Source organism: Erpetoichthys calabaricus, chromosome 10 (genome assembly GCF_900747795.2).
Source record: "Erpetoichthys calabaricus chromosome 10, fErpCal1.3, whole genome shotgun sequence".
In the NCBI taxonomy this organism is placed as follows: Eukaryota; Metazoa; Chordata; class Cladistia; order Polypteriformes; family Polypteridae; genus Erpetoichthys; species Erpetoichthys calabaricus.
Genome location: NC_041403.2, coordinates 146,967,048 through 146,982,171, shown reverse-complemented (window position 1 = coordinate 146,982,171; position 15,124 = coordinate 146,967,048). Strand labels below are relative to the sequence as shown.

Below are 15,124 nucleotides of genomic sequence, written 5' to 3'. Positions count from 1 at the left end.
GTTATCCTACAAATGCTTGGGGACATGTACACGATCAATAAGAAACACCTCTGCGGGAACATCACTCAAACCTCTGGAATTTCTTTATTGTTGGTTATTTTATATAACCATATCTTGGACAATGGTAATTGGACCTTGACAATTTTGATCACCATCAAGAGTTTTGTGTGTACTTTATTCATATACTCTTATGTGGACAGTTCTGCTTTGTAGGCACTTTGTTTACCTTTATACTTTTGTAATTTTATGTATTATCTTTATTTCATTAGTTTGCTTTGGTTGGCTGTTTATTAATTAAGCACAATTGTCTCATTCATTGTTCTTGTATATTGCTATCACTAGAGTTCAACAATATCATATGTGATTAATTAGCTGTAACCATTGTTTATTATTCAGGGATAATTTCTAACCTTAAATTGTACCCTGCGATGGTTTTTTTTTTATTTTTTTCAAGAGTTGAATTTTCACTGTGAAATCCTTGTTTAATCAAACTAGTCCTCATTTTTATAAAAGAAAATAAATTTCATTTATTTTTTTTTACAGGAACTAATACCTGCAATAGAAAAAATGATATAGGTGAGTTATAGTTAAGTCCTGCACAAAAGCTGCTGAAGGTTTTCATTTAATGAGTGCTAGTACAATGCACCCCTTAGCATCTATGGCAGAAAACAGGGTGTCCTCGAGCCACTAATCAAACTTGTGCATCTGCTTCTTGTTAATCTATTATTTGATAGTCATGCAAATGTTAGTTTTCATTCATTCAAAGAGTCCTAGACACGTGGAATAAATTAGCAAGTACTGTGGTGAAAAGTAGGACTTTAGTGACTTTCAGATCTCGACTTGATGCTATTTTGGATGACCTGGCAGAATAGACTCAGTACCTGTTGTCATCACAATTGATCTAATATTTTAATATTTGGTGGAATATTTGTGATCATTATTGTGCTAAAAGACCTGATTGATATATATTTTTGCCATACTTGGAATGCTTAGATGCAATGTTTACCGTATCAAAACATTTTGCAATACAGTAATCCCTCCTCCATCGTGGGGGTTGCGTTCCAGAGCCACCCGCGAAATAAGAAAATCCGCGAAGTAGAAACCATATGTTTATATGGTTATTTTTATATTGTCATGCTTGGGTCACAGATTTGCGCAGAAACACAGGAGGTTGTAGAGAGACAGGAACGTTATTCAAACACTGCAAACAAACATTTGTCTCTTTTTCAAAAGTTTAAACTGTGCTCCATGACAAGACAGAGATGACAGTTCCGTCTCACAATTAAAAGAATGCAAACATATCTTCCTCTTCAAAGGAGTGCGCGTCAGGAGCAGTGACTGTCAGAAAGATAGAGAAAAGCAAACAAATCAATAGGGCTGTTTGGCTTTTAAGTATGCAAAGCACCGCGGCACAAAGCTGTTGAAGGTGGCAGCTCACACCCCCTCCGTCAGGAGCAGAGAGAGAGATAGATAGAGAGAGACAGAGTTTGTTTTTCAATCAAAAATCAATACGTGCCCTTCGAGCTTTTAAGTATGCGAAGCACCGTGCAGCATGTCGCTTCAGGAAGCAGCTGCACAGAAGGTAGCAATGCAAAGATAATCGTTCAGCATTTTTAGATGAGCGTCCGTATTGTCTAGGTGTGCGAACAGCCCCCCTGCTCAATCCCCCTGCGTCAGGATCAGAGAAAGTCAGCGCAAGAGAGAGAGAGAGAAAAGTGAGTTGGGTAGCTTCTCAGCCATCTGCCAATAGCGTCCCTTGTATGAAATCAACTGGGCAAACCAACTGAGGAAGCATGTACCAGAAATTAAAAGACCCATTGTCCGCAGAAATCCGCGAACCAGCAAAAAATCCGCGATATATATTTAAATATGCTTGCATATAAAATCCGCGATGGAGTGAAGCCGTGAAAGGCGAAGCGCGATATAGCGAGGGATTACTGTATTGCTTAAATGTGGATTCCTTTAGTGCAGGTCCATGAGCAAGACAGTCCCAAACTGTCATACCTCCACTTTTATGGCAAGGATCCTGTTATTTTGATGGTTGGGCGTTGATGAACATATTTTTGTTACAGCAGAAATTAATATTTTACACTTGTCTGAACAAAGTATACCCCTTTATAAAAATCTACAGTTTGTCGGGTGGTGTGGTGTCTTTTATATCATAGCTCAGCAATATGATGCAAGCAATGAAAGTGGACAGCAGCCATGGTGAAAGAGGTCTGCAGATGCCATTTTTGATCTTATTTTTTCCATTAGGAATCCAAAACATTTGATAGGGTTTTATAGTCCTATAGCACTCCTTATGGAGTCACAGGAGGTCACTTGTCTCTAACCCATATGAGTTGAACCAAATGACTTGATTTCTTACTTTTATATAGTTGAGGAGAGGGCCTCTCTGACATTGTCCTGGCGATAGGCCTTTTCATAGGCTAACTTTGTACCCAGATATTGGAGCCTCTCCTTATACTTGCCTTTCTGAATAACCTCACGGCCTTTGTAGTTCATGTTCATGTACACCTCAGTGCTAGTATTTCCTTTCCTATTCCACTCTGTTTTAAATATTGTTCTTTTAAACTATACAGTACATAAACGGTGGATATCAATTCATTAATTTGTAAATGCAGTTACCAATTTTGATTAAATGTTTTTCTTAAAAAAAAAAAAAAAATTGAATTTTAATAGGAGTTGACAAACTTTATAGTGGCAATAGCCCTGCTGAATATAACCAAATGATTGGCTTACAGCCTCAAGTTTTACGTTCTAATGTATCCTGTGAGCCAGTTTTTAGTATGATTCCTCGTGCATCTTTCCACGCGGAATCTTTGGCTTTAGCTTTTCTAATTCCTCTAAGCAAAGCGAGGTTTTACTTAACCTGTGCTCCCATGTTAGTAAATGAAGGCATTTGAAACAAAATAGCAAGCGTCTGGCATGCAATAGGCCCGCACCTATCCTGATGACAAGGCAGCAACCTGTCTTGGAAGGGCGCCAGTTCACCCAAGGGCTGTGCCCTAGTACATGAATGTAGTTTCGTCGTTGCATCAGAGGACCCTTGTATTTTATATGTTTTTAACTTGAAACAAAGTTAAAATTCACCATAATTTCATATGATCTGCTATCCCTGTAATTATTAGTTTTTTATATTTTTTAGTATTAAATCTCTTAGGTATGTTACTTTTGTCATCAAACCACAAAAATATCAGTAGGAAAATAACAAAATTAGCTTATTTGCTTAATAAATAATGGCAGCAAAATCCCAACTCAGAATACATTAATCCCTCCTCCATCGTGGGGGTTGCATTCCAGAGCCACCCGCGAAATAAGAAAATCCGCGAAGTAGAAAGCATTTGTTTATATGGTTATTTTTATATTGTCATGCTTGGGTCACAGATTTGCGCAGAAACACGGGAGGTTGTAGAGAGACAGGAACGTTATTCAAACACTGCAAACAAACATTTGTCTCTTTTTCAAAAGTTTAAACTGTGCTCCATGACAAGACAGAGATGACAGTTCTGTCTCACAATTAAAAGAATGCAAACATATCTTCCTTTTCAAAGGAGTGTGCGTCAGGAGCAGAGACTGTCAGAAAGATAGAGAGGAAAGCAAACAAATCAATAGGGCTGTTTGGCTTTTAAGTATGCGAAGCACCGCGGCACAAAGCTGTTGAAGGCGGCAGCTCACACCCCCTCCGTCAGGAGCAGGGAGAGAGAGAGAGAGAGAGAGAAAAACAAACATCAAAAATCAATACGTGCCCTTTGAGCTTTTAAGTATGCGAAGCACCGTGCAGCATGTCGCTTCAGGAAGCAGCTGCACAGAAGGTAGCAACATGAAGATAATCTTTTAGCATTTTTAGACTAGCGTCCCTATCGTCTAGGTGCGCGAACAGCCCCCCTGCTCAATCCCCCTACATCAGGATCAGAGAAAGTCAGCGCAAGAGAAAGAGAAAAGTAAGTTGGGTAGCTTCTCAGCCATCTGCCAATAGCGTCCCTTGTATGAAATCAACTGGGCAAACCAACTGAGGAAGCATGTACCAGAAATTAAAAGACCCATTGTCCGCAGAAATCCGCGAACCAGCAAAAAATCCGCGATATATATTTAAATATGCTTGCATATAAAATCCGCGATGGAGTGAAGCCGTGAAAGGCGAAGCGCGATATAGCGAGGGATTACTGTATTGCTTAAATGTGGATTCCTTTAGTGCAGGTCCATGAGCAAGACAGTCCCAAACTGTCATACCTCCACTTTTATGGCAAGGATCCTGTTATTTTGATGGTTGGGCGTTGATGAACATATTTTTGTTACAGCAGAAATTAATATTTTACACTTGTCTGAACAAAGTATACCCCTTTATAAAAATCTACAGTTTGTCGGGTGGTGTGGTGTCTTTTATATCATAGCTCAGCAATATGATGCAAGCAATGAAAGTGGACAGCAGCCATGGTGAAAGAGGTCTGCAGATGCCATTTTTGATCTTATTTTTTCCATTAGGAATCCAAAACATTTGATAGGGTTTTATAGTCCTATAGCACTCCTTATGGAGTCACAGGAGGTCACTTGTCTCTAACCCATATGAGTTGAACCAAATGACTTGATTTCTTACTTTTATATAGTTGAGGAGAGGGCCTCTCTGACATTGTCCTGGCGATAGGCCTTTTCATAGGCTAACTTTGTACCCAGATATTGGAGCCTCTCCTTATACTTGCCTTTCTGAATAACCTCACGGCCTTTGTAGTTCATGTTCATGTACACCTCAGTGCTAGTATTTCCTTTCCTATTCCACTCTGTTTTAAATATTGTTCTTTTAAACTATACAGTACATAAACGGTGGATATCAATTCATTAATTTGTAAATGCAGTTACCAATTTTGATTAAATGTTTTTCTTAAAAAAAAAAAAAAATTGAATTTTAATAGGAGTTGACAAACTTTATAGTGGCAATAGCCCTGCTGAATATAACCAAATGATTGGCTTACAGCTTCAAGTTTTACGTTCTAATGTATCCTGTGAGCCAGTTTTTAGTATGATTCCTCGTGCATCTTTCCACGCGGAATCTTTGGCTTTAGCTTTTCTAATTCCTCTAAGCAAAGCGAGGTTTTACTTAACCTGTGCTCCCATGTTAGTAAATGAAGGCATTTGAAACAAAATAGCAAGCGTCTGGCATGCAATAGGCCCGCACCTATCCTGATGACAAGGCAGCAACCTGTCTTGGAAGGGCGCCAGTTCACCCAAGGGCTGTGCCCTAGTACATGAATGTAGTTTCGTCGTTGCATCAGAGGACCCTTGTATTTTATATGTTTTTAACTTGAAACAAAGTTAAAATACACCATAATTTCATATGATCTGCTATCCCTGTAATTATTAGTTTTTTATATTTTTTAGTATTAAATCTCTTAGGTATGTTACTTTTGTCATCAAACCACAAAAATATCAGTAGGAAAATAACAAAATTAGCTTATTTGCTTAATAAATAATGGCAGCAAAATCCCAACTCAGAATACATTAATCCCTCCTCCATCGTGGGGGTTGCATTCCAGAGCCACCCGCGAAATAAGAAAATCCGCGAAGTAGAAAGCATTTGTTTATATGGTTATTTTTATATTGTCATGCTTGGGTCACAGATTTGCGCAGAAACACGGGAGGTTGTAGAGAGACAGGAACGTTATTCAAACACTGCAAACAAACATTTGTCTCTTTTTCAAAAGTTTAAACTGTGCTCCATGACAAGACAGAGATGACAGTTCTGTCTCACAATTAAAAGAATGCAAACATATCTTCCTTTTCAAAGGAGTGTGCGTCAGGAGCAGAGACTGTCAGAAAGATAGAGAGGAAAGCAAACAAATCAATAGGGCTGTTTGGCTTTTAAGTATGCGAAGCACCGCGGCACAAAGCTGTTGAAGGCGGCAGCTCACACCCCCCTCCGTCAGGAGCAGGGAGAGAGAGAGAGAGAGAGAGAAAAACAAACATCAAAAATCAATACGTGCCCTTTGAGCTTTTAAGTATGCGAAGCACCGTGCAGCATGTCGCTTCAGGAAGCAGCTGCACAGAAGGTAGCAACATGAAGATAATCTTTTAGCATTTTTAGACTAGCGTCCCTATCGTCTAGGTGCGCGAACAGCCCCCCTGCTCAATCCCCCTACATCAGGATCAGAGAAAGTCAGCGCAAGAGAAAGAGAAAAGTAAGTTGGGTAGCTTCTCAGCCATCTGCCAATAGCGTCCCTTGTATGAAATCAACTGGGCAAACCAACTGAGGAAGCATGTACCAGAAATTAAAAGACCCATTGTCCACAGAAATCCGCGATATATATTTAAATATGCTTACATATAAAATCCGCGAAAGGCGAAGCGCGATATAGCGAGGGATCACTGTATGTCTGGGTGGGAAGCCCTAAACCCAAAAGAGCTGCCCTGGCAATCCAGACTTCAGAACACTTGTTATAATCCACATGTCACATCATCTACTTGTATGCACATAACATGCAAAGCACATGCGGTTTTTGCTAAAATGTTGTTCAATGAATAACTTCAGGCAAAGGAAGTAGTTCACAAACAGAAAGTCTTCACAAAGAATTGTGCTTTGATGTTGAGGGACCTGTCTCCGGCCCTCATTCATTGATTTAAGAATCCCTTCCGCAGTTACCTCTTTTAATAATATTTTAGCAAAAAATCACATTTGGAAAAGTGGTGCCCATATGACCGAATGACTTGACACGTGCATTGGATTTACGTGAGAAACGGAAGATTTTTTGTTTTTTTTTATGGACATTTTTAATACCATCTGTTGTCGTCCAGTATTGGTCACCATAGACACCTATTCAAACAAAAACTTGACCTCCATTCTCCAGTGGCATACGTCCAGTTAAAAGCAGAACATTGGTTGATGGTGGTCACCTGCAGCCATAGTGGTCCACTGGCCTGAACCTGAGAGCCATTGACTTACACTTTTATTTAGCACATAAATAAACAGGACCCCAACCTGAATTTCAAATTAGCACCCAATGAAAGTCTACAGCTGTGTCTGCAGAAATGTCCTGTGTGCATTAACTTAAATGTTTCTTAAAGATTACGTATGAAGAACTAAACATCATTTACTTACAAAACCCTAAAGACGCTGCTGAACTTAAAAGTCCTGTTGTGAAAACTGCCACACCATGAGCCATTGTCTGGGTATTCATTTTTTTTTTTTTGTATTCTGTTTCAGCAGGAATATTCATAATGCAATAACATTTTTTTAAAAGTGATTTCCAGTTTTTGAATGTTTAAAAGAAAATAAAATTTATGAATTGATCATTATAATAGTTTTTGTTTGTCATGTCTTCTTGTTGATGTGGTGACAGTGCTTATGTAACATGGCCAAGCGGAGGATGAGCTCGTATAGGTAATGTAGCTTCACAGGAATCGTACAGCAGACACACAAGAAGCTCCTTCCATCTCATTTTCTGCTGCATCATTTATACGAGTATACTTATGAGCAAAGCCATCTTCCTTCTATGCAAGAGACTGGAAAAATGTGGACATCTTCCAGTAATGGCTCAAATTGTACAGATGGTGGTGAAAATAACATAATACAGAAGATGACACACCGGGCGAGAAGGAAGATGATAAAATTCTTGAGGACCACAACAACGCTTCGGCTCCGCATCCAGCAGCTGTCGACCTAGTGCCTGACGAAAACATGTCTGTCGGAGAGGAGATCCTCTAGCTGAGGAAACAAATTGAGACCCTTCCAATGACATAGCAGTTAGGTATTCACCATTTTGCAGGCACAGATGGAGACATTCGCTTTTTCTATAAGGTAAGATGTTCAGCAGGCTCATATTATTATGTATTGTAGCATCAGCACCGAGTGCCGCAATGGATGGATTCTCTGCTCTTTGCATGGCTCTTTGAGGTGACTCGCTATCCTTAATAGGACTGCTTGCCTTTTGCCACACCAGCTGGAAATAGATAGATAGATAGATAGATACTTTATTAATCCCAAGGGGAAGTTCACATACTCCAGCAGCAGAAATGTGCATGTGACTGTGCAGAGTTGCTGTTTTTATAGGTGCTCCTACAGCTATTGATGATGTAATGCCAGCTCATTCTTTAGGTGATTCATCCCTGGCTGATGTAACTTCTCCAGATGCAGTATTAAGCTTCCATACAGTACTTATTCGCCTGTAAGGTTTAATGACTAGTTCTTGAAATTCTGATTTTTTTATAAAGAAGCTTAATGTAATGACATATTTGTCCCATCTAAGTTCATAGTAGACACAAGTTTTTAAAATGTCTGGATCATACCTTCATAATTGTGGATGTAGCTTGAAACGTATAGTTTGAAGCCCCTCTCCTTTTTAGCTCCTGAAGTTTGGCACAGTGTTTGAATAAGGCAAATTATGTTGTTTACTGTAAGTCTGGGCACATCTTGAAACGATTGGGTGGAAGAATGTCATAGCAAGTTAGCTTTGATACTAATGCCGCAAGTGCAGCAGCTGGCTGATGCAGAATCCAGAAGAGTGTGCATATGGCCTTTTTAAGTCTGAAAGACCCATATGTGGAACACCAGGCCACTCAAAACTAAAGGCACTTTATGTATAAACATTTCTCAAGGTTGAAATCTTAATTAGCTGCATTTCTAAAACAATGGCCTGCTTGTTTTTTTCACAGTACACACTGTCCTTGACATTCATTAGCAAGTGAAAAAGCAGGGCCAGGTCACAGCATGCAAACGCAAGTTTAAGTTTAAGGCTATTTTTTCATTATGCTTAATACCATGAGCTGTATTTTTACTTATTTGATTGTACTACTAGGTTATTGTACCGTGTTATCCATTATGAATGTAATGAGAAGTCAAGCAAAATGACACCTTTTATTGGCTAACTAGAAACATTACAATATGCAGGCTTTCGAGGCAACTCAGGCCCCTTCTTCATTCAAGATGTAATCATTACACTTGATTGATTACGTCTTGCCTGAAGGGGGGCCTGTTTTGCCTCAAAAGCTTGCATGTTGTAATCTTTTTAGTTAGCCAATAAAAGGTGCCATTTTGCTTGACTTCTCACTACTTATTAGTGTGTAAAAGTAATTTTTATGTGAATTAAAAATACCATAGGGGTTATTGTTCAATCTGCGTCTTGTTGTTTGAGACACAGTGGGGTAATAGTTAGCATTTCTGCCTCACGGCTCACATCACATTTCTGCCCACAATAATTGGTCCTTAGCTCTCAGGGACACTTAAAAGATCTTTGCACCATTATAACCCTCCCAAAAATGGTTCAGTTTTTCCTTACCCATTGATTTCAGCAATTTTTGCTGAACTTGCCAATGTGTTGAAGTTCGTTAACTCAGTTTTGCCAAAATTACGTCGAAGTTCACTCAGTGCAGTTTGTGCATTCCCAAGTGTGACATGCTTAAATGTTGAACACTATTACAGTATTATAACTGAATAGAAGAAGGTTGCAATAAAACCAAAGCCAATATTGTGTTATATATTTAGGTTTCATGGCCACAATGTGTTTTAGTCAGTTTTTGAATTAAAGAGTACTTCGTGAAAATTGGTGTGTGAACAATTTTGACTTTGTGTTTGCATCTTGGGATTTGTGTACTAAATGCGTTCCAGCTTTGCTAACTTGAGTAGATTTTATTGAAGGGATTTGTGTGTAAGGTTTTACACAAGAAGTGAAACGAATCTGAGGGGGAAGAGTGTTTATAGTTTCTGGAAATGAGTTTGCATTTTGGTAGATGGCAGTATGGTCTGGGATTTTCATTTAATAAGTTTGGTAATAGTGTGTGTCAAGCGATTGAGAAAAACTGTAATTTGGAATTCTGGTGTCAACCAAGCAGTAGTGGGCATTGGGCAGGAACACCTCTGGACAAGGCACAAGTCCACTGCAAAGGCCATTTTGGAATCCTAATGAGCCTAATCTGTGGAAGGAAAACCTGACTATTCTATAAAATACTCTGCTACCCATTTACAACAATCATTTATGTAATTTTTTTTAAAAGAAGGTATAAAAAACAAACAGCATTTTCATTTTCAAATTTTTTTTAATAAATTGTTATTTTTGTAACATTTCATATAAATATAAAAGGTGGCATTTAGCAATTAACTTGTGTAAATATACAGTGCAGGGCTCAAAAAGTATTGGTCCTTTGGTACACAAATTCCACATTTCTTTTTCACAATAATCTGCTTAGTCTTCATCAATATTTTCTTATATTCAAAGCAGTGCTCTCTGAAAATAAATTCACAAAATGTTTTTGTCTTTACTGTGGTAAGGTGTTATCATTAAAGCACATGTGATAATTGCTGAAATTAGAGATTCTCTGTAAGGCATCATCTTTGGATTATTGAAAACTGCTCTAGTGAATGAAATGTGAAACAATATACTGAAGTATATTAAAGTGCCACTTTTAAAATAATCATCTGTGTTGATAACTATGGCTGATTAGAATATCCAATCTGAAATTCATGTCCAGCATATTTATGAGAAATAGTCAGAAATCAAACAGTGAACACGGCCAATAGCCACTGGTGTAAAACACAACATTTACATAATGTCTGTTAGTGCATCTATCACACAAAAATGTCAGTATGTGTCATTTGAATCACAAAGATTAGAAATTGTGAGAAGCTGATTGTGGAAAGTTTTCCTCAACTGTAAAGAAATTTCTTGCAACTTGCAAACATCAATTGCACTTGGCTAGCTGACAGAAAACGTTAAACATGCTTCTGTAGTTTATATCTTATGTGGATTGATTTTTCTACCTTTTAATCACCCTGTGTTGTTTGTAGTGATTGTTGAGAAAAAATTCAATGTCATGTTTTCAGGAAGAATGAAGAAAACAAATTTTACGACACGTGAAGCATAAATGGTGATCCAAATAGAACAGCAGAAAATATCAAACCATTGTGGAAAAAGTCTCAGATTAGTCATATTGAAAATTCCTAGTGTCGGATATCCAGGTCACAATGTCCCAAACGTGTTTTTTTCTGAAATATTGTTAAATAACTAGCTGTGTAAACCCATGCTGTAAAAATCCTGGGCTCCTAGAAACCATGGATTCTGGCACTTCAATCAGTCGCATCGGTTGTGCATTAGTGGTTAAGGTTCTCTTTGCTTGGTGGTTTCGTTTTGCCAACGTGCTCGCCTCCATTGTCTATAAGCGGCTAAGCGAGCTTCTGTCTTTCCTCGGTGGTTTCACTTTGGCAACAGAGTTGCTTTCTTTGAGCTTCATGCTGTAGCCTCACACTTCTGGGCCAGACAGACAGACAGACAGACACACACGGGTAGATGTTTATATATAACTATCAGGTGGGGTGAAGATACCTGGAGAAGCTGGCAATAGAAGCAGCTCCTGAGAGAGCTGAAAATGGTGCTTCAGATACGGGTCTTCTGACACGTATTCCCACTGTTAAGAGTTCATGCACCAGGGTGTAATGCCTGGTGTTGGGAATCTGTTTTGGGGTCAGCTCTCAGAGCTGGGGGGAAAGTATGGCAGACGAGTTGCCTCTGACCCTGAGTGAGGTGTGTGGAGCTACAGAGAAAACCAACTGTCTTTAATGGCCAGTTACTAATAGCATTACACAGTCAATGTCTCTCTTTTTCTTACACCCTGGGCTTTTACAATGATTTTAAACACATACTGTATACCAATGTGCAGTAGCATTAGTTCTTGTTAGTGTGGAGGAAAATGTGTTTTTTTTATTATTATTCCTGCAACTGCCTTAAATTAAAAAAGTTAAAATTGACTTACATTATGTCAAGAAAAATAAGGATACTAAGGATACAATGATTTATGGCAGGGGTCGGTAACCTTTCAGTGGTGTCAGGGCTAACCTATATTACAATATTAAGCATGCTGACATAATTCTACCACTTTGTTTTATATAGTATAAAAACTGGTCAGGTTATAATGGGTATTTATACTTTTGAAGCCCATTATAACCGGAACTTATATTATTGGTCATTCAATATTTTAAAATACATAGGATCATACGTCAAAAGAATGTTTTGTCAAATTTTTTTATTACTACATTCGGTGGCTTTATTTTTGGTTCCAATTATTTGACTAAAATAAGCAGTTTGTTTCTTAAAACCAGAAATAACCCTTTTTATAGCCTCACTTTTCTCATCCGAGTTTTTAAATGTGGACTAATGTTTAGTCTGATAATGTCTTTGTACACTTGACGTACGACACACAACACCCTCACAGCATAACGTACACATTTTAACGTACCACGGCCTGCACTGAACACATGGTTTCCCTTTACATGTGAGTCACATACGCAAAATGTAGGTGAGGACGTGAATGTGTGCGCTGTAATTGAAATATAATTTTTTTACTATACAGTAATCCCTCCTCCATCGCGGGGGTTGCGTTCCAGAGCCACCCGCGAAATAGGAAAATCCGCGAAGTAGAAACCATATGTTTATATGGTTATTTTTATATTGTCATGCTTGGGTCACAGATTTGCGCAGAAACACAGGAGGTTGTAGAGAGACAGGAACGTTATTCAAACACTGCAAACAAACATTTGTCTCTTTTTCAAAAGTTTAAACTGTGCTCCATGACAAGACAGAGATGACAGTTCCGTCTCACAATTAAAAGAATGCAAACATATCTTCCTTTTCAAAGGAGTGCAAAGCAAGCAGTCAAAAAAAAAAATCAATAGGGCTTTTTGGCTTTTAAGTATGCGAAGCACCGCCGGTACAAAGCTGTTGAAGGCGGCAGCTCACACCCCCTCTGTCAGGAGCAGAGAGAGAGTTAGAGAGAGATAGAGAGAGAGATAAAAAATCAATACGTGCCCTTTGAGCTTTTAAGTATGCGAAGCTCCGTGCAGCACGTCCTTCAGGAAGCAGCTGCACACAGCCCCCCTGCTCACACCCCCCTACGTCAGCGCAAGCGAGAGAAAGAGAAAAGTAAGTCGGGTAGCTTCTCAGCCATCTGCCAATAGCGTCCCTTGTATGAAATCAACTGGGCAAACCAACTGAGGAAGCATGTACCAGAAATTAAAAGACCCATTGTCCGCAGAAACCCGCGAAGCAGCGAAAAATCCGCGATATATATTTAAATATGCTTACATATAAAATCCGCGATGGAGTGAAGCCGCGAAAGGCGAAGCGCGATATAGCGAGGGATCACTGTATTTCAATTCTGGTGCCATTGAAAATCATTCCGCATGCCACATGAGTGCCATAGGTTGCTGACCTCTGATTTATGGAATTGTTTACTGCTAAGAAGTGCACGCAACCAGCTCTCCAGCTAAGACAGATTGGCCAGTACAAGGTGAGAATGTTCCAGTTAATTAAGATAGGTCAGTCCGAGGTTAGACATAAACAAATGGATCCTTATTTTATTTGATCCACTAATGAGGTAGTCTAGTAAATTTCAGTTTGATTTTGAGAATTTTTTAAAAAAATAATTTTTCTTAGGGCCTGTTATGTGTAAAAAATGCTTTTAATTGATTGCTCAGAATGGTTATCAAGACCGCCATGGTGTCTGATGCTGTCCTTAAATAAAGCTGTTACGTTGATCTACATCAAACTGACTTTAGCCTTTTTTTAAGAAAGGTGAGATGGCTCTACACTGGTAAATGAGTCCTCCAGTTTTTCTAAGAATATGACACACTAATGACTTATTTTTTTGTCCCAAAGATGTTCTTCTCCTAATCCTGACCAAATGGAGCTGCACATGGCGACCACTGGCTCTCCTGTTCATCATTTGAAAGGTTGCTCAAAATTATAAAGGCAGCAGAGCAGGTAAAGGACAAGCCCGAGGTGGGATACACTGGTCTAGTATGACGGAGCTAACATGTTTTCAAGGCTGTCACAATTGTTTCAGAATAAATAACAGATTGCTGGTCTGCTGTTTCTGCATTATTTTTTTACTAAATGTTAAATGTGATTTTGACTAAATGACAACTGACACACATGTAGGGCGGAGAGTCACAGATTAATTAATTTTGCAGGTTGAGCCAGGCATTTCCCTGTGGTAAGTGAAGCGAGAAAACTGCAGAAAATGGACTACAGGATCGTTTTGATAGAAGGTATGAAAGTCAGTAAAATGCATTTGGTATTTATATGAATGGCAGAGCTGTGTAAAAACATATTAGAAATGTAGGAAAATTTGGTCAGATTGCCTTTGGCATATACCTTGTATGGTAGTTTTGTTTAGGCAAAGCAGGCAAAAAGAAAGCAGATCTAGCTGAAATCCCGAGTGGGGATCACAAGCGGTGCAATCATTGTCCATATATAAAGAAGCAGGCACAGCCAACTTGATGCTATCTTCAACCACACTACAGGCTCCTTACTGGTCATCGTCGTGTAGTTGGCAGAAGGGCTGTAAATTGAAAAAAAAAAGCAATATGTATTTAGACAAACGACATTGGTAAACAATTCATAATAAACTTTTGTTTAAATGTGTCACACTACAAGAAAAAGCTCAATGTGATGCAGCACACTTCATTTTTCCAGTCTTCTCATGGACCAACCATCCTTAATCAAAGCAAGCTATCGTGAGATTCAAGAATGGCACATTTTCAAATTGGCATGTCCTTTAGTGCACAATCCTAAGAAACAAATAATTTTAATGAAAACATTTTATTTGATTATGTTTTATTAGTTGTATTCACTAGGAAAATTCTTTTGGCATAGAGCACCAAGTACCAGATTAATACTTTCGCTGTGTGGTAAACAGACCTTATATAATAGTAGCTCCTCAAAAACAAAGTAATTCAAGTGAAAGGTGATAGCTTCATAATACAGGGTGATTCACTCAAAAGAGGCCCCAAATATTCTGTAATAACTCTCGCTAAGACGAAGCAATCTGAATGAAACAATGTGCAATGTGTTCCTCAGTATATGGAGCTTCGATCAAGTGGGAATGCCCCTGCGTCAGAGCAATGAGGTAGGTGCTGGACAGCCGTTACAACGTTTAACCTCTGTTTGCCAGTTCTGGGTGCATACCACCTGTACCCCTTCACACAGTTACTCGACGTCTCATTAGGATAGTGGTGTACAGTACTGAGCAATGTATCTTCATGGTGCGAACCTATTGGGTCAACAGTTCGTTTAAGCGATGTCAGAATCAACTGGATGATCATGAGTTAATGGAAGGTTACTTCCAGCAAGATGGAGCAATGTTT

At 38.8% G+C, this 15,124-nt stretch overlaps 1 protein-coding gene across 2 annotated transcripts in view; it reads right to left on the bottom strand.

Annotated features, from left to right (window-relative positions):
* Positions 1-10,003: 10,003 nt before the first annotated feature.
* The window catches only part of LOC114659521 (serine incorporator 3-like), a 113,404-nt gene continuing 108,283 nt past the window's right edge, over positions 10,004-15,124 (bottom strand). For both annotated transcript variants that reach the window (XM_028812051.2, XM_028812052.2), the window contains exon 10: positions 10,004-14,319. In XM_028812051.2, coding sequence (XP_028667884.2) covers positions 14,181-14,319 — 139 coding nt within the window. In that variant the 3' untranslated portion in view covers positions 10,004-14,180. The remainder of the gene's footprint in view (positions 14,320-15,124) is intronic.